The sequence below is a fragment of the Zingiber officinale genome, chromosome 7B (assembly GCF_018446385.1).
Source record: "Zingiber officinale cultivar Zhangliang chromosome 7B, Zo_v1.1, whole genome shotgun sequence".
Classification (NCBI taxonomy): domain Eukaryota; kingdom Viridiplantae; phylum Streptophyta; class Magnoliopsida; order Zingiberales; family Zingiberaceae; genus Zingiber; species Zingiber officinale.
In genome coordinates, this window is record NC_055999.1 from 2,512,517 (window position 1) to 2,538,807 (window position 26,291).

At 38.7% G+C, this 26,291-nt stretch overlaps 3 protein-coding genes across 7 annotated transcripts; 1 reads left to right on the top strand and 2 right to left on the bottom strand.

Annotated features, from left to right (window-relative positions):
- Positions 1–246: 246 nt before the first annotated feature.
- LOC122005029 (NADH-cytochrome b5 reductase-like protein) lies at positions 247–9,634 on the bottom strand. Of its 3 annotated transcripts, XM_042559930.1 has the most exons (13): positions 9,383–9,623; positions 8,743–8,779; positions 8,138–8,213; positions 7,982–8,041; positions 7,171–7,221; positions 6,637–6,691; positions 6,486–6,556; positions 6,355–6,406; positions 4,762–4,839; positions 2,272–2,361; positions 2,077–2,190; positions 737–805; positions 247–489 (listed from the first exon to the last, which is right to left on the bottom strand). In XM_042559930.1, exons 1-13 carry the CDS (start codon positions 9,551–9,553, stop codon positions 433–435), a joined length of 981 nt encoding a protein of 326 aa, XP_042415864.1. In that variant the 5' UTR covers positions 9,554–9,623; the 3' UTR covers positions 247–432. The 3 variants fall into 3 exon arrangements, 2 of the variants coding, with proteins under 2 accessions (XP_042415864.1, XP_042415863.1); XM_042559929.1 differs by having other exon boundaries at positions 7,982–8,213; positions 9,383–9,626; XR_006118305.1 differs by lacking the exons at positions 247–489; positions 737–805 and having other exon boundaries at positions 2,272–2,377; positions 7,982–8,213; positions 9,383–9,634.
- A 127-nt stretch (positions 9,635–9,761) lies between these two features.
- Positions 9,762–23,842, top strand: LOC122005030 ((6-4)DNA photolyase-like). 3 transcript variants are annotated; one of them, XM_042559932.1, is made up of 15 exons: positions 9,762–10,181; positions 10,263–10,334; positions 10,498–10,578; positions 10,722–10,892; positions 11,016–11,087; positions 11,803–11,889; positions 11,972–12,070; positions 12,158–12,241; positions 12,566–12,652; positions 12,759–12,830; positions 13,952–14,065; positions 14,178–14,265; positions 14,350–14,445; positions 22,868–23,041; positions 23,213–23,842. In XM_042559932.1, exons 1-14 carry the CDS (start codon positions 9,825–9,827, stop codon positions 22,996–22,998), a joined length of 1,611 nt encoding a protein of 536 aa, XP_042415866.1. In that variant the 5' UTR covers positions 9,762–9,824; the 3' UTR covers positions 22,999–23,041; positions 23,213–23,842. The 3 variants fall into 3 exon arrangements, with proteins under 3 accessions (XP_042415866.1, XP_042415865.1, XP_042415868.1); XM_042559931.1 differs by lacking the exon at positions 23,213–23,842 and having other exon boundaries at positions 22,868–23,168; XM_042559934.1 differs by lacking the exons at positions 12,759–12,830; positions 23,213–23,842 and having other exon boundaries at positions 22,868–23,168.
- On the bottom strand, positions 23,136–24,425 carry LOC122007398 (BES1/BZR1 homolog protein 2-like). The gene is made up of 2 exons (XM_042563266.1): positions 24,111–24,425; positions 23,136–23,303 (listed from the first exon to the last, which is right to left on the bottom strand). The coding sequence occupies exons 1-2, from the start codon at positions 24,423–24,425 to the stop codon at positions 23,136–23,138; spliced, it is 483 nt and encodes a 160-aa protein (XP_042419200.1).
- Between the last annotated feature and the right edge of the window lie 1,866 nt (positions 24,426–26,291).

Here is a 26,291-nt window from a genome sequence, read left to right on the forward strand (position 1 = left end):
TACAAGATTTGTAACAATTGAATCAGAAGTTAATACAATATTTTAATGAAATAAATATTTATCTGACAATACTGCACGGGTGTCATTCTGAATTTTACAGTTTGCCATTTTATTTAAAATATTTTTTAAATAAAAAAATTATACGTTGAAAAAAAAATGACATCCTTTTAATTTTTGCTCAAATAAAATAAACAAATCATGCTCTGTAATCTGAAAAAATTAAAGAAGCAATGTAACATTCTTCACTTCAAATCAACAAACTTTGATTAGTAACGCAGCTTATTTAGTACAAATAAACGCATCCGTAGTTTGTAAATGCCACAGATTTCCAGATATCGAAAATAAAAAGGAACTAGATTGCTATTTCTCTTCACAATCTATATCAAGTGGAATTTGGAAAGGATGCATGTTATAAATCCAACATTATTTCATTCAAAATTTGTAAACCATATCTTCTGTGTATCCCGCGTCCTTGAGTATCCCTGTGAGCTGCGTAACAAAACACCAGATCAATGAAACCACATCAACCGATTGGCATACTTCGGTTGTAAACTAATTAACCCAATCCAAGGTTTCCTGGTGATAATGTGGACTAAGCATACTAACATAAACCAAAGTTGGAAACTAAATGAAGGTTTAGTTTAAACAAGTAATGTTCTTCTGATCTTGCAGGCAAATTAGTAAAATGGAAAGAGTAAAAAAGATTAGCAAAGTAGATCAATTTTATAATGGATACCTCGCCTTGTGATCTGTCTTTTGCCTTATCTCCAGATATATGCTGCATCAAACCTGGGGGACCACATACCTGCAAACGTGCCACAAATATTTTATTTACTAGAAAACGCTTCTAGCAAGATCAGTGTTTTCTTAATGATTGTTCTTGTAATAGGAGATAAGTGGTTATTTGTTTGAAAATGCTATAGTTATATTATAAAAAACAAATGATTAGCCTAGGCTCAGCAAGATAGAGAAAGATAGATGTATTTTTTTTTTTTGTTGTTGTTGTTAGTAATCCAGGTATCCAACTCTTGCAATATGACTAATCCTAGAGGTGAACAGTCCAGCCTCACGAATCGCCCAACAGGTAAATCCAAAAAGCGCAAGTGGGTGGTTCGTTCAAACTCCGCGGGTGTTCAGAAATGCCCAGCATGAGTTTCAAACCCTCACTGCATGGGAAACAACCTTGCCTCTTACCACCACACCTTGCCCCAAGAGGCAAGATGGATGTATTGATGAATAAAGGGAGGGTAGAAAAAGAGAGGATAATAAGTAGTTTTGCAAGGAAATGATTTGTGATAAACAATTACTAGATGATTGAGATCTAGAATAAAAAAGATTGCACTTGGATTAAATTTGTCAGGGAAAAGGTCTTGATGCATCTTAGTTGAAATTATCACAAGTGGTCTAGATAAAGATAGCAAGGAATGCAAATTATACGTAATTTTGAAGTTTTCTCTTCGGATAAACATTATTTTTGGTATGTTTCCAAAAAAAATCTTATTTCTGTTTTTTTAAAACCTATGATGTACGTCTTCATCATCATCATCATCAAGTCCTGATTTCCCAACTTAACTTCCAGCGATATTCAAGTAAACTATTTTTACAACATCAATTAAAGTTTTCTGTGTTCTTTCTATATCTTACACCTTTCACTCTTTAATTCTTAACCCTATTAGTTTTGAACATGTTGACACCATCTCATTCAATTTTTTATTATTTTAGTATGTATTAAAACAAACACCAAATTGCTCCGGGATATAGCATTTACTTTTTAGTAAATGTTATAAATCCATCTTAACACAATATCATTTACTTTTTAGTAAATGTTATAAATCCATCTTAACACAATATCATTGTAATGTGTTAAACATCATGTGTTAGACGCGCCTGTGAAATGTATAAGACTTAGAAAGATAGATTCAAAACCAAAACCACCATTGACGTTGAAATAAAGCACCAAAGGTAGAGTCAAAAAGGAATTTATAATTCTGGATACCTGGATTATCCAAAAAAAAAAAACAAAAGGAATTTGTAATTGATTAAAAACTATAATAATAATAATAAAATTGTACTCACAAGTATCAATGTGTCTTCCCCTGGACTGGGTAAGCCTTTCAAGACCATGTCCTTCGATACATATCCTATACCTCCTCGCCAATTTCTGTTAGGTTTATCCACAGTGTAAAATACCTGCAAAGTCACCCACAAAATGATCAATCACATTGAGGTGTTGATATCAGTTTATAGCTAAAAGATTCATCGTAGATCTACCTTAAAATTTGCATAGCTAGCAGATAGTCTGTCAAGTTCATTTTTCAGCAGAATATCATCTGGCGATATGTTGGCATAGATTAAGGATACCTGATTCACCAAGGAGCTATCAAAAGAACCTGAATTAAACTAAATAACAGCCTGTAGATTATTTGAATTTCCACTGTAGTAAACAGCTAGCAAACAATTGGGGGAATGACATTTGACAAGAAGTTTCATGTAAATTCATATAAACTAAGATTTGAGGAAAAAAATAGTTCCAAGATGTATGATTGTCAAATATTTGAGTTCAATTAAAAGAATCTCAAAACTACATCACTATTACTATATAAATATCAAAAATTATTTTAAATTATAAATTTCTATAATATCCTTTTATGCCATTACCCCTTGCACCTTCAATTCAAAGGATTTGGTTGCCTTTGAACACATTCGGACTATATCTCTCATATTATCACTAAAAAACCAATTTTTCCATAAATATTCCCAATACATTGCTTGCAGCATAGCACTATAGCAAATAACAGGTTTAAAAGAAAACTATGATGGCACGTTTTGTTTGCTGGAATATTATTCCGTTCCCTATGGATTCAAACGGAATGTGTATTTCAGTGTTTTGTGTTTAGTGACAAATTTGAATGAAGAATACCTATTTGTGTCAGAATGTTAATTCCTTGATAACTAAGAACAAGTCAGGATGGATCCTTGCTTGTACTCCCAAAACAAATATTCCAAAACACATGGAATTAGAGCCGTGAATTTGGGTTGGGTCCGTTGGATTGGTCCACCCCGTCAAATAATTTAAGCGGGTTGGGTTGAAAATTTTATCATCTCATTTAAAGGCGGTCTAGGCGGGCCAACCTACGCGGGTATGGTTGAAATTTTATCAACCCATTTAAAGACGAGTATAGGCGGACTGACTTGCGCGGGTTGCAGGCCCAAGCGGGCCAGCCCGTGGTGGATTTGGGTTGGTCTCCAGGTTGACAAGAAAAAAAAATTCTCCAAAACTTAAAACTAAAGTAGAAAACACAATGAGCTCGTAGGCTTGACCCGCCTAATCCGCAACCCAAACTTAAAATTTTAAACATTTTATATATATATATATATATATATATATATATATATATATATATATATATATATATATATATATATTATTTTTGACGGACTCGTGGGCTGACCGGGCTAACCCGCAACCAACTTGGGTTAGGTCGGATTGGGGATTTCACTAGGACGGTGCTGACTCATTTCGCTTGCCTCGCCATATGACGGATTTTTGGTGGGGCCAGCCCGCCTCACCACAGATTGGCCCATTTGACGACACTACATGTAATCTCCTCCATAGTACTTCATTCATCTTGGACTCCAAAAAACTATGTCACCCTCGTACTCTGAACGCCTCATGGACTTGCTGCTGCCTCATTGCTCCTCCAAACCCTATTGTTGTTGTCAAGCAGCTCCTCATTGCCACATGCCACACTCTCTCCTTAGATGATCAGGTAAGCGCTTAACTAATGTAACCCTTTCCCCTGCCCTTCTTTTTAGCCCGAGTATGCTATCAGTTTTGTAGTTTTCCTCTCTTCCCTACTTGTTCGGTTTATATATTCTCCTCTTATTATGTCAAGTATGATCAATGACATTATTGATGCAATGGTATCATTTGGTATATACATCCTCTGGTCTTGCCTATGCTTCAAACATGTTGTTAAAAGAATGACTACATTCACTTAAAAAGTGACATGAATAAACTATACATAGAGGCTTGAAAATATGTTTGCACTTGACCAAGCCAAGATAAATTCATGGCAAGGCTTTGCCAAGCAAGAAGACAGTCTCATTAGGTCCAATACTGCCAGGCCATTTCTCAAGCCTATGAATGAGTAAAGCATGCCCATCCCAGAACTATGCATCAGCTAGCCTAAGATCATAATTAGGTTGGCTAGCCTCACATCCAACTTGCACATAAGTTCGTTGGATTTGATTTAATCTTGGACCTGTAATTTCTGATAGTATTGCATATTTGGTTCGCACCAAAGTTCATTTGGCCAAGTCACACAACAGCGGGAAACTTAGGCCTATGCCTTCCACAGCCTATCAACATGTCAATCTGAAACATTAGCCCAGTAATGAGCATGTTTCATGCCTGATAGCTTATGAACATATTGATTTCAGCAAAAAAACAGTTGAAGTAAATCACAGAGGGCATTTCCCCTACCACAACGGCATTTTGCATGGGAAAGGTCAGACACCCAACGAGACATTTTGCACCCATTGGAAATTGACCAACCAAGACCTATCGGAGAAACCACCCATGAGGTACCAATTGTGTCCACCCGTGGGGGCAATAAATGGTATGTGGACTTATGAAAAGGAGAAGATCGATTAAGATACATGCAAGGGCATCATTTGAATGGCAGAAACCATCAAAATCAAATAGAAAATTGCAGACTTTTAATATGATCAATGGACAAAAAGGGAAAATAAAAGCACCTGGGTGTTGTCATCAGGATTCTTCAAAATTGCATTTACAACCTGCAGCATTGGTGTGATACCAGTGCCCCCTGCAATCTAAGAAGGAAATAGATGCACAAACTTAAACTCACCGGTCGTACGCTGTGAAAAATTCCAATATGATATGCAATAAGATATGAGCCTGAAAAATGAAAATAAACTCAACAACACTAATAATAACAAACAAATGCCAAGCCCCAACTATTTGGAATCCATTGGCTGCATGGATAAGTTTAATATTCACTAATTTCCATCATAGCATAGTTTTGTAGGAGGTATGGATCTTCATTAGTAAAAGAGAGCACCAAAAGAGAATTTTTCACTTGCAGTGATAAATAATGTGGATTCAAGATTTCATGGGCTTCAGAAGGAAAGAACCTCAAACATTCACCCCCAAATATAAATCAATTTTTTCATGAGTAAAAAGAAAAACAATTATAGGTTTAGCCATATACATTTCTTTCTCCGATCACCTTTGAAATTTTAACAAAAAAAAAAAATGCTTTAGAGAAAGCATGTTTTGTCTCCAGAGAAAGACTTGTACTAACTCACAGTTATTATGAGTTATTTTGCTCTATTTTCAAAGTTCCATAGTGGTCATTAGGAAAATGGACTCTTTTCTATTAAGTGGAAAGTATAAGCGCTCTGGGGTGAAATGCCTTCGGAATTGGTAAAAAAAATGTCACATCACTATGAAAAGAGGCATTACAAGAGATCAGAAAAGAGGAAGACTTGAGCATAAAGAGAAAATTCAATCCACAAACATAGCATACAATTTGCAAGACATCCATATGCTTATACAAGTGCTCTAAAGTAAGAACAATAATGGTAGTAAAAGGTGGAATCTGTTACCCACACAGTCGGCCCATGACCATATGTGAGGAGGTAAATCAGGAAACTGTAGTTGGCCAGTGCAAAGACCCTATGGTAGCAACTATGCCCCGCACTAGCCAACTCAACCCTGATCTAGAGGCAAAGTTGGTCAAAGTAAGAACAATAATGTGGCAAAAAAGGCGATTCGCTCGCCTCCAGCGCCCCTGCCAATCAGTCCCTAAGCCAACACGGAGGAGGTAAATCACGAGTGGCTACTAGCCATTAGTGCAAATGGCCAAAGCATGGGGGAGGGCATGTTCAGACACGCCGAGTTTCGATCCCAAGACCTCATGTGGCAACATCCCATGTATTAACCACCACACCGCCCCGAGGGGACCAAAGTAAGAATTCCTTAGCAAAAATCATAATTTTACCACACTGAGGTAAAAAAAAAGAATACAAAAAATGTCACGTGGTTGCACTAAATACAAAATCACAAAAACTGAACAGATTAGTTAACCTAATAAGCTAAAATAAAAGTAAAACAAAGACATTAGTTGGTGCATCACCTCAGAAATCAAGAGGTAACAATTGAACACAAAACAACATAAAGTAGAGAAGACATCCTCAAGTAGATCAATTATGACTATTAAACACCACCTAATAATTATTAATTGTATTTTTTATTCTCATATATGTAATTTTCAGCCCCAGCAAAATTTCATAGAAGAAATTTGGAACGAATTACTCGTCACTTACCATTCCAATATTCCTTTTCATATTGGGGCTATATCTGAGCTTCTCAATTGGCCTGAAGAAACAAAGAAAAAGAAGCTCAATTGGTAGAATACTTTTCCATATGAACAGTTAATGATCACTTATCTAATTACCCTTTAACTTCAATGATATCTCCTGGCTTTAAGCTTGCAAAATGTTGACTCATTTTCCCCTCAGGATACACCTGCAAATACAGGAAGTAAATCCAGAACATCAAGAAGTATAAACAAGATTGATGGTGGTATTGCAGAGAGATAATTTTACCTTGATTAATAAATCAAAGTAGCCTCTTGAGTCAGGATCTGATATGGGAGTATACCTGAGACATAAACCAACACATTCTGAGAGAATGACTGCACAATTGTCAGTTCAATATGATAACGATTCTTAGAAAATCTGAACATATTAACAGCAGCAAAATCTAGAAGATAGATATCTCTACTTTGCTCTTACACACAAATCAGCAGTAATCAACAACTTTATAATAAGCTTCTTATGAGATATGATTGTAAACAACATAATAACAGAAGACAAAAATAGAAGAACTATGTCAATCTAATTATTTTCACAAGTTCAAACTGTCACGGCACCAAGCCAAAAAAGGAGAAAAAAGGAAAATTATACCTGCATTAGAAAATTCATGTCTATCACATACATTATTGTATGGATTATGTTTGGGAGAGGTTCATAGGCTAAACTTAACTATGAACAATTTTAAAACAGCATAATTATATTCTTGTTGCTAACAGACGTTTAATTCCCCAACTGGAAAATAGAAACCTAAATATGAATACTTACGGACGAATGACATATTTTCTCCGTCCGTCTGATTCTTCTCCAATTGGAGCCCTGTGATTGGCAATTCAAAGGTGGTTAGTAACAACCTATTGAAATCATTCTAAAGTTAACCATAACAAAACAAAAGACAGAAAATCACAAAAAAGTAAATTGATATGAATATGATGCTCCTTCCTAAAAACTTTCACCTCGGTTCTTTTCCAACACCAAATGCCTATTGTGGTAGCAAGATCCATTCACGTACTTATAGCATTAATTTGTATTGATAATAGTTTGTGTATGCATTTGTAACATATAGTTTGAGTGTGATTCAAGTGATTGCAGCTTTTGAGAACCTTCATTGTCATTCCAAGATTTGGTTGTACACTGGAAGTTTTGAGCTAATTAAGGGGTTTAGAAGGCTTCGATGAGTCTACTTCCGTTATCGTAGACTAAAGAATTTTGGAATAGTGATTTTATCCTACCAAAGTAAAAGGATAATTTTCTAATTTAGGTGGTGCTGTGACAAAGTAAGCCTAATAAAGATTATATTGGCTAACAAGCATCCAAACATAATTGTCATCCCTTTCCATGTTGCCCAATGATTACAAAACTTCAAATGAAACCAATAAGTAAAATCTTTTTGATCTAGTAGGAGCACTAATAAAATGATCATGTCAATCTTTTCAGGTCGAAACTTAGCAGTTGTTCATAATTGGCCTTAGATATGGTCAGGAATGTAAGAACATGTTCATTGACGTATGACTATGAACATGTATGTAATGACCCTTCATTACATTAGAACTAGGAGATGGAGGATCAAGAAACATACCGTGTAAGAATGCACGAAGCAACATCAAGACCTAATTTGGCAGTAGGATCAAATGAGAACCTGAAAAACAAAAAATGAGTAGAACTACCTTGTGACAAAAAATTGAACCTCCTTGGGAAAAATTGGATGCAAAAGAAAACCAATAGTATGAAGTACCTGAACAATTGACTATTATGACTGACCCTTGCAGTTTCTTGAAGCTTGAATTCCAACCATTTTTCAGGATTCAATGCTGTTAAAAGAAAGAAATAAGACTCCAGTAAGCACAACCAAATTGATCATTCCTGCAACAAACTAAGATGTTTTTCAAAAGGAAAAAAAAATTACGATAATATAGCCATGACTCATGAACTCAAGTTTCACCAAGTATGTTGCAGTTTCTAATAGCCAATAATTCTTTTACAATAAAGGAAATAGAAATACTCAAATAATGGTCGGGCACCTAGAAATTAAATCGCAATTTATAGCTTATCACCCAGCCCTTTATCAAGGTCAGCCACATCTACTGAAAGAAAATAAGCAACTAGAGACAAAGGACATTATTCATTTGAGCATTGGCACTTAAACATAGATGTAGGAAAGTGACATAATATAGCATTTCAGGGTGGCACTCGCGCTCCTTAATTCATACTCTTTGCCAACATATTATGTGGAGGGAATCCAACATAACACATAGAAAGCATAAAAGAAATAGTGTGTATAATACAGAATCTTTCAAATGAATTCAAATATTCAACAGAAAAAGGTTGACAAGAACTTACCAATACAAGATTCATCACTATCAATGTCAAGTTGAACCTATGAGAACAAACAATCATGAGTAAAGATAATTTAATATTAAGCATCTGTACTACTGGTAAAAACAGATCACCCACAATTTCTCAAAGTGAAACTCTCATTGGCATGTCAGAGAAAGAAGTTTCGACAGAAGATGGGGTTAGATGGATTCCACAGAATTGCAAAGAGACCCAGTTTAGCATTCATTGACAAGCTCAGGATTTATAAAGTTCCTTTGTATAAGAATTTCTTTTCCAAGCAAATCGTCACTAGAAAGGAATAAAAGCTTCAGAAAGAAAGATGGTTGATTTAACTAATCAATTTAACGCATTAAGCTACATGTATGTAAATCCAAACAGGGGGCATGAGAATTGCTGGCACATACCGAATCCAAAACCTACGAAGGCAAGCGCAAATCGGACGTCTTTCCGTTAACCAAATCAAATCACAATGTGTGGCAGCAAAACTAGAAGAATCGATCAAAAATGCCTCTCAGAAAAACCAAAACGAACCAATCTATCAGAAACCAAAACAAGAACAGCCCACCAAATACGCCTCCCAAATAACAAAAGCGGATCGCATGACAAAGTGACCAATTTTTCCGAAGGAAACACGGATCCTTACGAAGGTAGGAGATGAAGAGTAACAATAGACGGCGGCGCCACCGAAGATGGCAGCGGCGGCAGCGAACGGGAAGCGACGATGCAAATTAGAAGATTCTTTGGAGGCGCCAAGAAAAGCGGCGACTGATGGGGAAGGAAGCTTGGACGAAAGGAGTCGCCTGAAAAGAGCCATCAGGCAAATCGAAATGAAAAGAGACAAAGCAGCGTCACCGGCCACCGACCCAGGGTTTTGAAGACTAGGATCAGTTGAGAACGCGATCGGGACCTTCCGCTGATTATAATAATTTTTAATAAAATTATATTCGATAAAGTCGAAATAAATTTAATTAAATTAAAAAGAAAAGAATATATAAAATGAAGGGTTGTTTTGCCTAGAGAGAGAGACGTGGCCGTAGTCGAACCCCTTGTTTCCGTTGGCTGCAGTGTAGAATGCCAACCGCCCAATGGCATCAGAAGCAGCGGCGAGCTCCATTTCCTCTTTCCCTCGTCGCTTGGCCATGGAGTCCAACGCCCTGCTCTGGTTCCGGAAGGGGCTGCGGATCCACGACAACCCCGCCCTGGACTACGCACGCCGGGAATCGAACAACCTCTTTCCCGTCTTTGTAATCGACCCCCGTTACCTCCATCCTGATTCCTCCGCCTTCTCCCTTGGTTCTACTCGGGCCGGCATCAACCGCATCCGCTTCCTTCTCGAGTGTCTCTCCGACCTCGACTCTAGCCTCCGCAGGCTCGGTTCCCGTCTCCTTGTTCTCAGGGGAGACTCTGACCCAGCCTCGGCCATTTGCAGAATCGTTAAGGAAGTGAGTTAACCCCGAAAACAACTCTCTTTTTTTCTCATTTAAATCACGAGCTGAGGTCAGTTTTGTTCCTCGTTGTTGTAGTGGAAGATCCGGAAACTCTGCTTTGAATATGACACGGAACCATATGGTCAAGAGCTGGACCGAAAAGTTAAGGTCATTTAGTTTGACTCTTCTCCTTCTTATTTCCTGTTTAATTTTCTAATGTTCGTGGTGTTCCAGAACTGAAAATGAAATTATTGTTCGTATTGCTATGAGTTTCGATTGTTATCGATTGACTAATTATAAGATTATGATAGTTCGCCTCGGATTCTTGAAGGATTTTGCCTCAAAACACGGAATCGAAGTGTTCTGTCCAGTTAGCCATACCCTTTTCAATCCAGCGGATGTGATAGGGAAGGTACTTCACTGAAAACATGTGAAATTGCTAGCATATGGCATACTTAATTTCCATGTTTGTTCCCCTGGACAGTCATTATATGCATATTCTTGTACTGATTATTCATTTTCTTCTACTTTCGTATTATGTCTCGTGCTGTGAAGAATGGAGGAAAACCACCTTTGACATATCAATCATTTATAGCACTTGCGGGGAAACCTGAGGGCCCACTTGAAGTGACATACTCCGAGCTTCCTCCTGTGGGAAATGTTGGAGAATCTGAATTGCTTACTGTTCCAACAATTGAGGAACTTGGCTACAAGGAAATGATAGAGGTTTGCTACTTTGTGTATTGTTGTTGGTTGATGCAAAAGAAGTAGGTTATAACTTTTAACTAGAGGTTTCTGGTTGAAAACGAAGAAAACGTGATATTCTGCTACTGTATGCTGCCTTTCTAGGAAGAGTTTCCTCCATTTCGAGGCGGTGAATCAGAGGCTCTTCGGAGACTTAAGGAAGTTCTTAAAGACAAGGTATCATACCCTCTTTACCGTTATGATTATACTTTCTTTACTACCAATGAAGTCTTTAATCAAGTGCATTATAATAGGAGCTTGTTCTGGTTGTTTTTCGATATGTATTTTAATGTAAATATAAGGTTCGGCCTGTCTATTCACTTCTTTAGATTGAAGGAGAATGGTGGAAAAGGAGTTCTGGTTTAAAACGAGTATGCAAGAATTTGAGAATTAAACCTTCCTTTTTTTTTCTTTTCCTCAGTGATGGGTAATTTATGTTAGCTAAGGGTGCTTGCATTTGACCTAGTTACTCTAAATTGATCTTGCTGTCAAGGAATATCTTGCGCTTGGCTGCTCTTATTAGCTTTGCTTCCTTGAGAATCAAAGTAGTTTTTAAAATATTCTAGATTCTTAAAAAAAAATTAGCAAACAGAAAAAATATAAAATAAAATCATAAAGGGAAAAGGAGTTGCTGGAGGTTATGAATTTGTAAATACCACAGTAAGGAGCACAATTAGGTTTTTCGTTTACTGCCATACTGCATTTCCTTTTACCATCGCTATTTTTAGACCCTGAACAATGAAAAACAAATAATCCTCAATTGTTTCAACCTCTCTTGGATGATCTAGCCAATACTCTTTTCATGGTTTATCTCTTCAATTTACGAGCCTTTCCCATTTATCTTTCTTCTTTTGGAAAATTTGTGTATCTTTCTTAACTTAAGAATTTGCAGGAATGGATAGCAAATTTTGAGAAACCAAAGGGTGATCCATCTGCCTTTCTGAAGCCAGCAACCACTGTTTTGTCCCCGTATCTGAAAGTAAAGTTAAATTATACATGAGGTTTGTTAGGCATCTTTAAGTCTGTATGGTGATTTTGCTTTAATAGTTGGAATTTGGCAGTTTGGTTGTCTTTCTTCAAGGTACTTTTATCAACGCCTTCACAATGTCTACCAAATTGTTGGGAAGCACACATCCCCTCCAGTTTCACTTCTTGGTCAGGTTAGCTATTAACGAGCACTTTATCTTCAAGTATACTTTATGAAAATAACTAAATAAGCTAATGTCATTTAGACAATTTGCTGATAGTTACTATGGCGTGAATTTTTCTACACGGTGGCCTTTGGAACTCCAAATTTTGATCAGATGATTGGAAATAAGATATGCAAACAGGTCAGTTAACATCTCCATCCCATGTTTTTTTTCAATTCCTATCCTGAAAGGAATTTAGGGATCAGTCCATGTGGACACAGTGAAACTGTTAACGCGCCTTGTATTCAGAGCATTTGCACATATTTGTCCTTTATTCTGTATTTAGAGCATTTGCACATGATTTTTGCAACTCTTATCCTGAAAGGAATTTAGGGATCTGTTAATGTGGACACTGTAAAATTGTTTCTGTGCCTTGTACTTAAAGCATTTGCATTTGCACATATTTGTGCTTGTTCTGCGCTATATTGCATTTGTTGAATGAAAGATCCCTCTGTCAAATGGAAGGTTCCTTGGAGAGAAGACGAAGCTTTGCTTGTAGCTTGGAGAGAGGGCAGGACTGGATATCCCTGGATTGATGCCATTATGATACAGGTACACTCACCTAATTGTTCAGTAAGTTTGTAATGTGATTTAGGCAAACTAGATGTTTTACTTGTATATGCCATAAGTTCTGAAGATATTCATGATTCACCACTAGCTTAAGAAGTGGGGATGGATGCACCATCTGGCGCGGCATTCTGTTGCGTGTTTCTTAACACGTGGTGATCTGGTATTATCTTAAATCAATTATTCTTCATTGTCTATTAACTCTTGCTTTCAGTGATCTATCAATAATAATCAATCAGCATTTGCACAGATTGAGTTGTTTTACAAATTAAATATAAAAGGTAACAAGAATAATCCTTTATTCTTTTATGAATGGAAAGGTTTGTGAATCCGCAATCAGGTAGCTTTAAAATTCAATGCTTCTTTGTTAGAAAAGTGAACCCTCAAAGGTAACTTAAGTTCGATAAAAAAAAATAAAACTATTGAAGCAGCATATCCCATTTCCTTTTTTTTTTTTTTTTTGTAAATCAGGATTTCTGCAAGTTGAGGTCATTTATGCTTTCACTTTGTGTCAATAGATCAGCAGAGTTTGATGTTGGGCTGATTGTTCAACATTGTAATCTACAAAATGATATAGATGATCACATGAATGGTGAATGAATTTTAGAATGATCATAAAGCATCATTGATTAAATAAATAAAAGCGTCTAATAAAACTAAATAAAAATATGATTATTTTGTGTCAAATTAAAGGCACCTAGTATAACTAAACAAACGGACTGATAGACATCTATTGTAACTATATAAAAGCATTTGCATTCTATTTATTGTTATTATTATTATTATTTTTTTAGAAGAATAAGACACCTAAATGAGTGCTCCTGCATTGTAGTGAAATTTTTTTCATGCCCCTACTATAATTAAATAAAGGCACCTACTATAACTAAATAAAAACAGTTAATATAATTAAATAAAGACACTTCTATACTTAAACATTGTGGTGTACTTGCTATAACTAAATGACAACACTTACTACAATCAAACGAAAACATCTACTATAAATAAATGAACTTAATATAACTATAAGCATGCATGTTTTTTTTAATTATTTTTGCCAAATGAAGGCAATTGTTATAATTAAACAAATGCACCTACTATAATAAAATGAAGAATATAATTATTTTATTAAAACAACTAATAAAATGTTTAACATTGGTGCTGTAAACATTTGTGTGGTTCCGACTTCCGTGCATCCTTCACGTGGATGACTTCATGTAACTTTTACCCAAATGATATTGGAGATTCCTTTTCTGTTCTTGATAAGATATTTGACCTGAATCGCAGTTTATCCATTGGGAAAAAGGGCGTGATGTTTTTGAGAGATTACTTCTTGATTCGGATTGGGCAATTAACAACGGTAATTGGTTATGGCTTTCTAGTTCAGCCTTTTTTAACCAGGTGAGACTAATGCTTTTCCCTGACACCATAATCAACTTATTTTTACTGTCCATCTGCAATAAATTGTTTCTGCTTTGGTAATTTTATCCACCTTTCTCTTGCTTCTTGTTAGTATTACCGTATCTACTCTCCAATATCTTTTGGGAAGAAGTATGATCCTGACGGAAAATATATTCGACATTTTATCCCCGTGCTAAAAGGTACTAAATTTGTTCAAACCAAGTTAATCACTGTGATGAACTGATGATCAATTATCCATTTTGCATTCACTTGATTTGTTGCAGATATACCAAATGAATATGTTTATGAGCCTTGGACAGCTCCTTTGAGCGTCCAAAGGAAAGCAAACTGCATAATTGGAAAAGACTATCCAAGGCCAGGTCAGGCACTTATTATAATTCTCTTTTGGTTTTCGCATTGTAACTGCCAATCTGTATTGTTGCATGTTTTGTGGAATTGGTTAATACAATCGTTCTCTTTGATTATTAAAAGCTACTTTAGGCTATTTTTTTTATCAAGGTTAGTCATCGATTCATGCTGCTGAAATCTCGACAGTGATCGGGCATGCAAATTTTAAAGAATATTTAGCCAACCTACTCTTATTAAAGTTCTACTTTCGCAAATTTCTATTGCGCTATGTCAACTTGTACCGGAATGAAGAATCCTCGCCAAGATGTTCAGCGAATCGGTTTCTTCTCTTTGTTGTATTATAACCTTCTTAAGATTCCCAAGATACTGGTTATATCAGTGTTGTTTATTTTTTCTTTATTTGTTTATATATATATATATATATATATATATATATATAAACCTTCACCGACCTCATCCTGATGGCAAAAGGCGAATACGCTCGCTCCCAGCGCCCACGCCAACCTGTCTCAGGGCCAACATGGATGTTGGTGCAACATCCCTCAGGTCAAGGTTGACCTGGTTGACCAAGCTGAGTCTTGGTTTGAGTTTAGATGTTTGGCAATAAGATGTTAATTGAAGAAGAGTCAAGTAGGTCAAGGTTGACCGAATACTTGACTGGGAAGTCCTAACTGGGATGTTAGGCAGATGGAAAACCCTGGTGAGTGAAGCCAGGTGAAAGACCTAGTGAGTGAAGCTAGGCAGATGGAAAACCCTAGTGAGTGAAGCTAGGTGAAAGTCCTGGTGAGTGAAGCCAGGCAGAAGGAAAGTCCTAGTGAGTGAAGCTAGGCAGATGGAAAATCCTAGTGAGTGAAGCTAGGTGAAAGTCCTGGTGAGTGAAGCCAGGTGAAAGACCTAGTGAGTGAAGCTAGGCAGATGGAAAACCCTAGTGAGTGAAGCTAGGTGAAAGTCCTGGTGAGTGAAGCCAGGCAAGGGAAAATCCAGATGGATCAAGGATGATCGGACATCTGGTGTTGGGAAGTCCAAGTAGGTCAAAGGATCGATCGGATACTTGCACGAGGAAATCTGAGATAGTCAAAGGATTGACCGGACATCTGAATAGAAAAGTCCAAGTAGGTCGAGGGAGTGACCGGATATGGCATGACGAGAAAATTCCAAGTGGGTCAAAGGAATTGACCGGACACTGGTGGGAAGTCGCAGGTCGAGGGTGACCGGATGCTAGGCGTGATGTACCAACAGTCGAGGATGACCGGATGTTGGTTTGGAGTCTTGGAACTTGGTTTGGGCAAAAATCAAGTGTTGGATCGATCAGTGTCCCAGCGAACAGAAAGCCTCTGGATCGATCCGTGGATCGATCCAGATGTCCCAATCGATCAGTGGATCGATTGGGACGCGGCTGCTTCGCGCGATAAGCGCTGGATCGATCCGTGGATTGATCCAGGCGTTTTTCCTAGAGCACAGAGGCGCTCTGGATCGATCCAAAGCCTCCCCGATCGATTGGGAACATTTGAATCGATCGGGTTCCGACCGTTGGCGTCGATTTAAGCTGCAGGCGTGCGATGGCTGCGGCATCTCTTCTTCGATTCACTCCAGATTTCTCGCCAGCTCCTCCACAGCACTCACAAAGCTCAGATCGCCAGTTCTTGAAGGATCTTGGAAGTTCTCCAAGTCAAGAGGCGGATCAAAGCCAAGAAGAGAAGCTAGGGTTAGGGTTTATACTCATTGTAAGCTTGTAAGCTTGTATTTCTTGTATCCTTTCCCTCTCTTCTTGTATTGAGTCTTGTAGGGCTTCTCCGCCCTTGGTAGTTACCATAAAGGAGAGTTTTATTAGTAGAGGGTGTGTGTGTTGGTGTGGATCCTTGGATTAGTCACCTCTTGTGAGGTGGATACCAAGTAAACTAACCGTGTTAGCGTTGTGTGATTGTTTCTCTGTATTTCCGCTGCACATCTTTGAAGAAACAAGCAACGCTGAGCAACGAGCGAACGCGACGAGCTATTCACCCCCCCTCTAGCTACTTTTGGTCCTAACAAGTGGTATCAGAGCGAGACCGCTCTTCACCGGAATCATCGCCGGAAGGGTCAAGCATATCAAGAAAAGCTAGAGGGTGAAGAAGTTGGAGCAAATTCTTCAAGTTCAAGACTTTATCAAGCTCAACTTCAAGATGCAATTCCAAGATGGGCTTGGATTTGACACAAGGGTGGCTCCACCATACACTTCTACTAGTTTCGATTCTTGGAAATCAAGAATCGAAAATTTTCTTATGATGGAGATAGAGCAATGGTTTGCTCTAATGGAAGGCTTCAAGGCTCCAAGAAATTCAAAGGGCAAAGTTCTAAGGAAAAGCAAATGGAGTCCGGAGCAAGTCCAAAGGTGCGAGGCTAATGACAAAGTGACCAAGCTTTTGGTTAATTTATTGCCAAGCACCATCCTTTGCAAAATTGGAGAGTTTGAAGATGCAAAGGAGCTATGGAGCAAATTGGCCAAGCTTCATGAAGAGATCCCTCCACTGTACAAGATCATGAAGAATCCAGAGAGGGTGACTCTTTGGAGCAAGACCAAGAGGAGGACTCCGAGGTTGAGAGATGCTCAACCTCCGAAGAAGAGGAAATCCAAGAAGCTTCATCCTCAAGGGAATGCAACGAAGGGAACAAGGAGGGAGCATACTCCTTGTTTCATGTTCAAGATGATGAAGCCTCCACCTCTAGGATTGAGGGGGAGCAATCCTTGGTGACGCCGGATCAAGAAGAAGGAGAAGCTTCTACATCCGGGTCAAGAGACGAAGAGGAGGAAGAAGATTCTACCTCCACAAGTCAAGAAAAATCAAATGGAGGAGAATCAAGGTCCGATCAAGAGGAAGCTTCTACCTCCGGATCCAAAGGAAAAGATGCCACCCCTACAAGCAAAGGTACAAATATTTCAATTAATAATAAAAATCATATTATATGCTTTGAGTGTAGGGAACATGGGCACTACAAGAGCAAGTGCCCTAAATTGGCCAAGAAGAAGGGCCAAGTGGCACAAAGAGGCAAGGTGAAGCCCAAGGAGATCACCCCTAACACAAAGAAGAGCAAGGAGCATATTATATGCTTCTCTTGCAATCAAAAGGGGCATTACCGAAGTCAATGCCCCAAGGAGAAGAAGGTGGTCAAGGCTCAAGGAGGCACTAGTCAAGGGGAAGCCTCCAAGGTAAAGAAGAAGGTATCTTTTATTGAGCCTACCCCTTTACATTATGGTAAAAAGCATGATAGTTCTAAGTTTTATCATTTTAATGCAATTTACCATAAGAATAGGAAGCATGAGGGCTTTAAGGAAAAGCATGTGGTCCTACATGCCAAGACTACTACACCTAAGGTTAGGGATGTAGGTAAAAATCTAGGCAATAATTCTAAGGATTTTAGATACAAGCCTAGAAACAAAAATGCTCATGGATCAAGACCTAAGGACTTAATGATAGAAAATCAAGTCTTAAGGTCAAGACTTGATAAAATGGAAAAGACCCTAAAAAGGATGAAAAATATCCTATTAGGGCAAAATGAGCATAACTTAGGGTTAGGAAAATCAAAGTCATCCAATAGCAATAGAGGTTTGGGATACAAACCAAAGGCTAAGAAGGATGTGCCTAGTTATCATAGGGTTCCATATAGTTATGGAACAAACCCTAGGTCTAGTGGGCAAGTCAAAAATACTAAGGAGGTCATCCCTAAGAGTGTTTTTGCAACAAATGTGACTAAGGCTTCTAAGAAGTCTAAGAAAGTCACAAACAAGGTCACAAGGGAGGCTATCCCTAGAGTTGACCTAGAAAATGTGACCAAGGCTTCTAAGAAGCCCAACAAGGTCACTAGGAAGGTATCTAGGGAAGTTATCCCTAGTGAGTACCTAGAGCATCCAAGAAGCACCAATAGGTGTTGGGTTCCTAGGAGCATTTTCTCTATCCCATAAATGGGTTAGAGAGTGTCAACTCCAATTAGAAGGGTAGTTAACCCAACTTTGAGGAAATTGACACTCAAGGAGCATTTTCAAGGTTTTGTTAACCTTTGAAAATGAAATGGAATTATTATTTACTCCTTGAAAGAGTAAAATGTGCCTAATGGTGGAAGAATTGATTTTAGTCTTAAATGGCACATATTGGGAAATTCATAAGAACTACCAAGTTGGGATTTTGGTATGTTCTTAGGAAATTTAAGGCAATCCGGGCCTTAATTTAAAAGTGCTACTCTTGTGGAAAAATGAAATATGCCAACATTTGAGGATATGCTTACTTTCAATTGGCATACATTAATCAAGGGAATTAGAAATGCCAATTTAGGCTTTGGCATTTTCTTGAAGCACTTTAGGGCAATCTAGGTTTAAGTTGTAAGTTTAGCTAAGATTTTAAGGATACTTAGATAGTTAATCTAGGAATACTTTATTTATGCTAAATCTTGCCATGATTGTTTGCCCATCATATGCCATGACATCATGTCTATTTTTGCATTCATGTTTTATTATGCAAAATCCAAAAATACCATGTCATGACATTCATACATCATGTAGTTATAGGAATCTTTCTTTTGAAAGTTATTTTATTTTGATGTATGTCATAACATTATCATGCATTAGTTTATTTCCTTGTAATTAAGGACAAATGACATTTAACAACAATTATTGACAAGTGACATCCTAGGTGGATGTCTAATATCTCTAGAATGCCTAGATAGATATGCATGATCCCTAGATTAGGGCAAAACCAAAATCTCAGATCTCACAAGGACTATAAGGTGACTTGTACGTGTTTTAGTGTACATTAGATACAAGTGAGATGTTAGGAAGATGAACAAAACTCAAGATGTTGATTTAGTGCATTCTTTTGAGTTTTAGGTTCATCAAAACACATAGTTATGTGTTTTCCCATCATTGGGAAAGCTAATGTACAAGTCATGTGCATTATGCCCAAGGAACATGATGGGATATTGGTTTTGAAAATGTTTTTAAATGTTTTTGGAAAACCTTGGTGAAGGCTGTCTTTTGATAGTAATCATCATTGAATAGTTAGACACAAACTTGAAGAAAACACTAAAGTTTTTGCAAGTTTTCAAGTTTGTGTCAATCTTTGAAAATATGATGTATTTTCATAGAAAATTATTTTTTCATGATTAAGTATGCCCTAAATAATGTCTACACAAAATTTCATGATTTTTGGATTTTTGTAGAATTTTCTAGGGGTTTCTGAAGTTGGCTGAATTTGAAATTCAGCAACTATCAGAGGCTCCGATCGATCCGTGGATCGATTGGAGTTCCTGAATCGATCCGTGGATCGATTCAGAAGGCAACTCTTGCGAGCAGAAGCTCGCTGGATCGATCAGCCGATCGATCCACACATCCTGAATCGATCAGTGGATCGATTCAAATAGGTTGAATCGATTGGAACCCAACTCCAATCGATCCAGGATGCTGATTTTGGCTGGGAAGGTCTGATTTCAGCACTCTAAACCTAATTGAGTCTAGGTAACCATTCCAAACCCCTAAAAATACATTTGTATACATAAAACGGGTGTTTTCGTGTGGAAAACAAGGATGGATTGGTTAAGGAAGGCTAAGTTGAAGTTTAGGTTGAGGTTTGTTTCAAATTTTGAATATTTGAACCTCAAAACTTCTAAATTTGGGTTTCCTAAAGGTTTAGGGATTCCAAGTCATTGTTGGTGCAATGACAGAAATTACCACCATGTCTTTAGGGGGAGGGACTCTTTAAAGACATGAAAAATTATTTTTTCATGAACCTTGGAAGGTGGTTAACCTTCTTTTAAGGAAAATGCTCATGTATGAGCTTTTGAACTTGAAATGGGGAGTGGATATCCTCATTAGTTCAAGTGGGAACTCACGTGGTTAGAAAATGCTCAGGGTTGAGTATTTGTCTACAATGAGGGAGAAGTTAAGGATAAATGAAGGGTATGGGATCTTCTTTATCGTGTTGATCACAACGAGTGATGTTGTGAACAACGATGAGCAACTCTTCAGGAGGAGAGTCTTTCAACAATGGATTTGTTGAAGTATACCCAAAATTGAGGCATGGGTTGATGTGTGCCTAAAGATGGGTTGAGTGTGCCCTACAGGGGAGTTTGATGTGTGTCAATAGGGGGAGAATGAAAAGACTAGTGAAAGGGAGTAAGTTAGGCTTTCATTATCTAAGAGGGAGCTTGCCCTCTTAGGGGGAGAATGAAGAGCTTAACTTATGCTTTCATTACCTAGTGGCATGAAGAATGAGGCTATGGGATTAGCCTAACTTACATGTGGTATTGTAAGTGTTATTGTGGTATTGTCAAACATCAAAAAGGGGGAGATTGTTGGTGCAACATCCCTCAGGTCAAGGTTGACCACGCTGAGTCTTGGTTTGAGTTTAGATGTTTGACAATAAGATGTTAATTGAAGAAGAGTCAAGTAGGTCAAGGTTGACCGAATACTTGACTGGGAAGTCCTAACTGGAATGTTAGGCAGATGGAAAACCCTGGTGAGTGAAGCCAGGTGAGAGACCTAGTGAGTGAAGCTAGGCAGATGGAAAACCCTAGTGAGTGAAGCTAGGTGAAAGTCCTGGTGAGTGAAGCCAGGCAGAAGGAAAGTCCTAGTGAGTGAAGCTAGGCAGATGGAAAATCCTAGTGAGTGAAGCTAGGTGAAAGTCCTGGTGAGTGAAGCCAGGTGAAAGACCTAGTGAGTGAAGCTAGGCAGATGGAAAACCCTAGTGAGTGAAGCTAGGTGAAAGTCCCGTGAGTGAAGCCGGGCAGGAAAATCCAGATGGATCGAGGATGATCGGACATCCGGTGTTGGGAAGTCCAAGTAGGTCGAAGGATCGACCGGATACTTGGCACGAGGAAATCTGATGACAGTCAAAGGGTAAGGTCAGGCAACGAAAAGTCCAAGTAGGTCGAGGGTGACCGGATACTTGGCATGACGAGAAAATTCCAAGTGGGTCAAAGGAATTGACCGGACACTGGTGGGAAGTGCAGGTCAAGGGAGTGACCAGATGCTAGGCATGATGTACCAACAGGTCAAGGATGACCGGATGTTGGTTTGGGAGTCTTGGAACTTGGTTTTGGGCAAAAACCAAGTGCTGGATCGATCAGGGGATCGATCCAGGCTTTTCCCAGCGAACAGAAAGCCTCTGGATCGATCCGTGGATCGATCCAGATGTCCCAATCGATCAGTGGATCGATTGGGACGCGGCTGCTTCGCGCGATAAGCGCTGGATCGATCCGTGGATCGATCCAAAGCCTCCCCGATCGATTGGGAACATTTGAATCGATCGGGTTCCGACCGTTGGCGTCGATTTAAGCTACAGGCGTGCGATGGCTGCGGCATCTCTTCTTCGATTCACTCCAGATTTCTCGCCAGCTCCTCCACAGCACTCACAAAGCTCAGATCGCCAGTTCTTGAAGGATCTTGGAAGTTCTCCAAGTCAAGAGGCGGATCAAAGCCAAGAAGGGAAGCTAGGGTTAGGGTTTATACTCATTGTAAGCTTGTAAGCTTGTATTTCTTGTATCCTTTCCCTCTCTTCTTGTATTGAGTCTTGTAGGGCTTCTCCGCCCTTGGTAGTTACCATAAAGGAGAGTTTTATTAGTGGAGGGTGTCTGTTGGTGTGGATCCTTGGATTAGTCACCTCTTGTGAGGTGGATACCAAGTAAACCAACCGTGTTAGCGTTGTGTGATTGTTTCTCTGTATTTCCGCTGCACATCTTTGAAGAAACAAGCAACGCTAAGCAACGAGCTAACGCGACGAGCTATTCACCCCCCCTCCTCCTCTAGTTACTTTTGGTCCTAACAATGGAGACCTCATCCTGTCAAGTGAGATGGTAGTGAAGAGCCAGCAATATATATACCTGATATTGTCGTCCTTTTCTAATAACTTGCCCAAATTTAGTCTTTGGAGAGGTCACTAATTAATGATGATGATACACTTGAAAGCATTATTATCATTATTGCAATCAAGTTGTGTTCATCTTTATTATTGAATTAACTAATAACTTCTTTGATCTGACTCTTTATCTTTTGTATTTTCTTCTCTAATAGATTTAATTTTTCTCTATAAAGTCTATCGTCTTTAAATATAGAAGCCTAGAAGATTCGAGGGTAATATAGAAGCCTAGAAGATTCGAGGGTAAGTTACAAGACAATGTGAAGTTGTACAGAAGAAAAGCAACTACTTGATTCAGTCAAATCATGGATTGAGGGTCACACTTTTGTTTTATTCGTATCCTTGATGCTCACATAAATGATATGTTTGGCTTCCAAGATTTTTTAATGCAACTTGACACTTTTTCCGCCTGTAATGTCACCTAGTGTGCCCAAACATGTGTTAGTTTCCTTATCATTGTGTTGTTTTACATATTTGAAACTAAAAATGGGTTTGCATTCTTTATTTTTCCTGATCAAACATTTTTTTTTTCCTTTGGGAATGCTTGCAGTGGTCTCCCATGATACTGCGAGCAAGGAATGCAAGAAAAAGATGGGGGAAGTGTACGCCAAGGACCGGTCTATGAAAAGTTGCAAAAAAGAATCTTCTAAATCCGCAACGTTGCGGAAAAGAAAAAAATAATAACTAAAGCTCAGTGAAAACGTTGATATTTATGGTTTTCCAGGTGTTGTATTTTTCACAAATTCAAAAGGTCTGGAATCCTTAAGTTAGATAGAGCATCTATTGATGAACAAGGATAATAGCAACTGATTCATTTCTCAATTACTAAGCTTCGATCTTTTAATAGCCAAGAAATGATGTGTCGTATCTTCATCTTCATTTGTTATTATATCAGCTATTGAAGGAGACTTTCCTGGCTTGCCATGATCGCTGGATTTATCAACAATGGGCGACCCAAGGATGCTGGCTCTGTTTTGCTCCAAGGACTGAAAAATGATGAATCTTGATCAAATTACGCTTGAAGCTATGTATAGATATCCACAACTATATCATTGATAAGGCCATTGAATTGAACTTGACTCTCTACGACTCTCTTCTGAACATGTCAAGTGCGGGCAGATTGCTATTACCGATAAGTTGTTCGATGGAATGACTAAAAAGTACTCCATCTCATGGAACATTCTGATACTTGGGCTTCTGGAAAATGGGAACTTTGCGGAGGGCATCAGGTTATTTTCAGAGATGAAATCAAGGGACGTAAAGGTGAACGAAGCAGCCATTCTCATCTTATTTATTGTCCTCTTGTGGACTGCAATGATCTTAGGACTAGCCATTCATGGGCATGGCAAAGAGGCTATGGAAGTTTTTGGCCGAACGAAAGCTGCTGGGGAAGATTCGGCAGAACCCAACTCGATCACATTCTTAAATGCTCTATCCGCATGCTATATATAGCAATTCACCAAAGGAACTAAAGAGAACCATAGTTTGACTGTAAAATGCCTAAACTCAAGTGACAAATGTTGTATTAGTTGTCATACAGAATGACAGAATATGAACATACTGTTAGTGTTCCGTAATTCACATACACTTAAGGGTAAGATCCAGTGAGATCTCATCACTTGAATTCTCCTCTTTTCTCCCGATACACAATTGCGAGTCTAAAAACTTACTGTCAACAGTATAATTGCCGCCCGTTTCTCCATTGGCAGCCTCACATGAAAACGTCTTCATCTGTAAACATTCTCCTTAGTGAGTCTTTTATCTGTATATATATAAGAATATATATTATATACCTTGCGGTAAATGGTTCCATCTTCCTCAACGTGCCACCCTGCCTCCTGGCACAATGCTTTGAGCACGTCGTTTTGGTCTGCATGCTTCGGCAGTTGGTAGTTGCCGTGAGCCCTCAGCCCCGCGTATATCTTCGCAGCCACCCTCCGCCGCTGCTGCTCCCGATGGCGGTTGTTCTCCCTCTCCCGTGGACTTGGCCACCGGTCCGACGTTTTCACCGCCCCATCTCGCCCTCTCCGCCGCACCCTCCATGGCCCAGCTGTCTCCTTTATGCATCCCCTCTTAACCTTCGCCATAGTTTCCTCTCCGGGATCCATGCCTCTCTGCAGGACTTAGAATAATTAGCAAATGGGAGCATATAAGAGACCTGGATTCATGTACAAGAGATAGGTAGGAATGATCAGGGTCACGCAAAGAACAGGGCAAGGGGGGATGGAACAGATACATGAATTGGTGCTGAAGAACGTGCATGGATTCCGTCCTTGCAGACTGCGGTTTATGTCTGTCTCAGGCTAATTAGTACGTACGAACAGTGGCCTCAATAATTAGATGCTCTTATCCTATTAATGATTTATATCATGGTTCGTTAGAATAATTAGAAGTGGTACAGTACCTCCCTACATGTAGTCATGCCTTCTACATGAATTGGATGAATAAATTGAACCAGACAATTTTTGCTTCCCGTCGCTTGTGATGAATTGATCTTGTGGAGAATATCGTCGTGAATCTCCAAAAGTAAGATCATGCACTTTTGCGCTCTGTTTTATCGTAATAACAAGAGAAAAACACACGATGGAATGTTTGGATGCGATTATTCTTAATGATGTAATTAAGTTTTCAAGAGTATTCACTGGCTAGCTAGTTTAAAGCTTAATGATCCTCTCCAGAGATTTCGTGTGAATTGAATGCGCTAGAGTAAATTAGTTATACCTTATTTACTGTTCCATTATATTAAATTGTGATATTAAATTTAGTTATAAATTTAATCATGATGTTTGATTATGTACCTAATTATACATCTATTGATCATGACAATCTTACTTACACTTGATCTTGCCTGAAATTTGAGTCGGATGAAAGTCGGATGAGCTGTTGCTGGCGTTGACAGAGAGGCGATTGAGATACATTTTTCGTATGCGCTTCCAAAAATGAACTCCCACGTGGTGCTGACAGACGATAACGGGGCCGGTTGTACCTGGGCTCTGCGCACACTCAGATAGGTACACGGGCGTTAGAGGCTAGAAATCAGGGAAAAAGTCCCCGGAGCAAGTCCTCCGATCCTCAAGTCATATACTTTTCCTCCAGAAGAACAGTGTACAAAGGAGAAAGAAAGTAGAAGACAAATGTCAATGTGCGAGAGAGCGTACTCGCGTGAGAGAGAGGATCTCCCTTTTTATATGACAGTGCGTACCTTTTGGAGTCTGACTGATGTTAGAGAATGTCGGGTGTCAGGACTAGTCGGGTGAGGGAGGACATGTGGCATCCTCTTGTAGACTGAAGAAAAGTTCCATTCGCAGGTGTCTACAGACCATTGGAATTTTTCCTGACATTTAGTAGTTATTCTCTGATAGACGGTTACGATTCCCTATCATTGTTGTCATATAGCGTCTTCTGTTCCGACCGGACATGAAGATGGTAGATTGGGATGATCAATCAGGTATAACACCTGGCCTAAACCGTGAGGGTCGGGAGTCGTGGAGAGATCGCTCAAGAGCTGACAGGGAGTTTAGCTTACTGAGAGCACTAGACCTAAGTACACCCAGGTCGTGAGAGTCTGACCCGTCAAAGCAAGGTTAGGTATCACCCCGACTGTTTACCCAAGTGTCTCAAGTCTGGAGTTCCAGTCTATGAGAACTCGACCGGGAATTAAGTTGCTGACGTCGTCACCTGTTCTTATTTTTTCTTTCCATACCTGTTGATTGTTATGTCCTCTTAATTTTTGACTGTCATGTCTTCTTAACTTTTGACTGTCATATTCTCTTAACTTTTGTCCTTATCAGATTCTACTATTATACATCGTATCAACACTAAATTATAACAGTTGATTGAAACAAATTATGATACTCAGAGTGCCCTTCTGAGTTGAAGAAATAGAAGACTCTCTTCTTGAGTTGGATAATAGTTCCATATATGATGGCACAGACCGTGAATGGGATAAGATTTAGAGAAACAGATCCAATAAA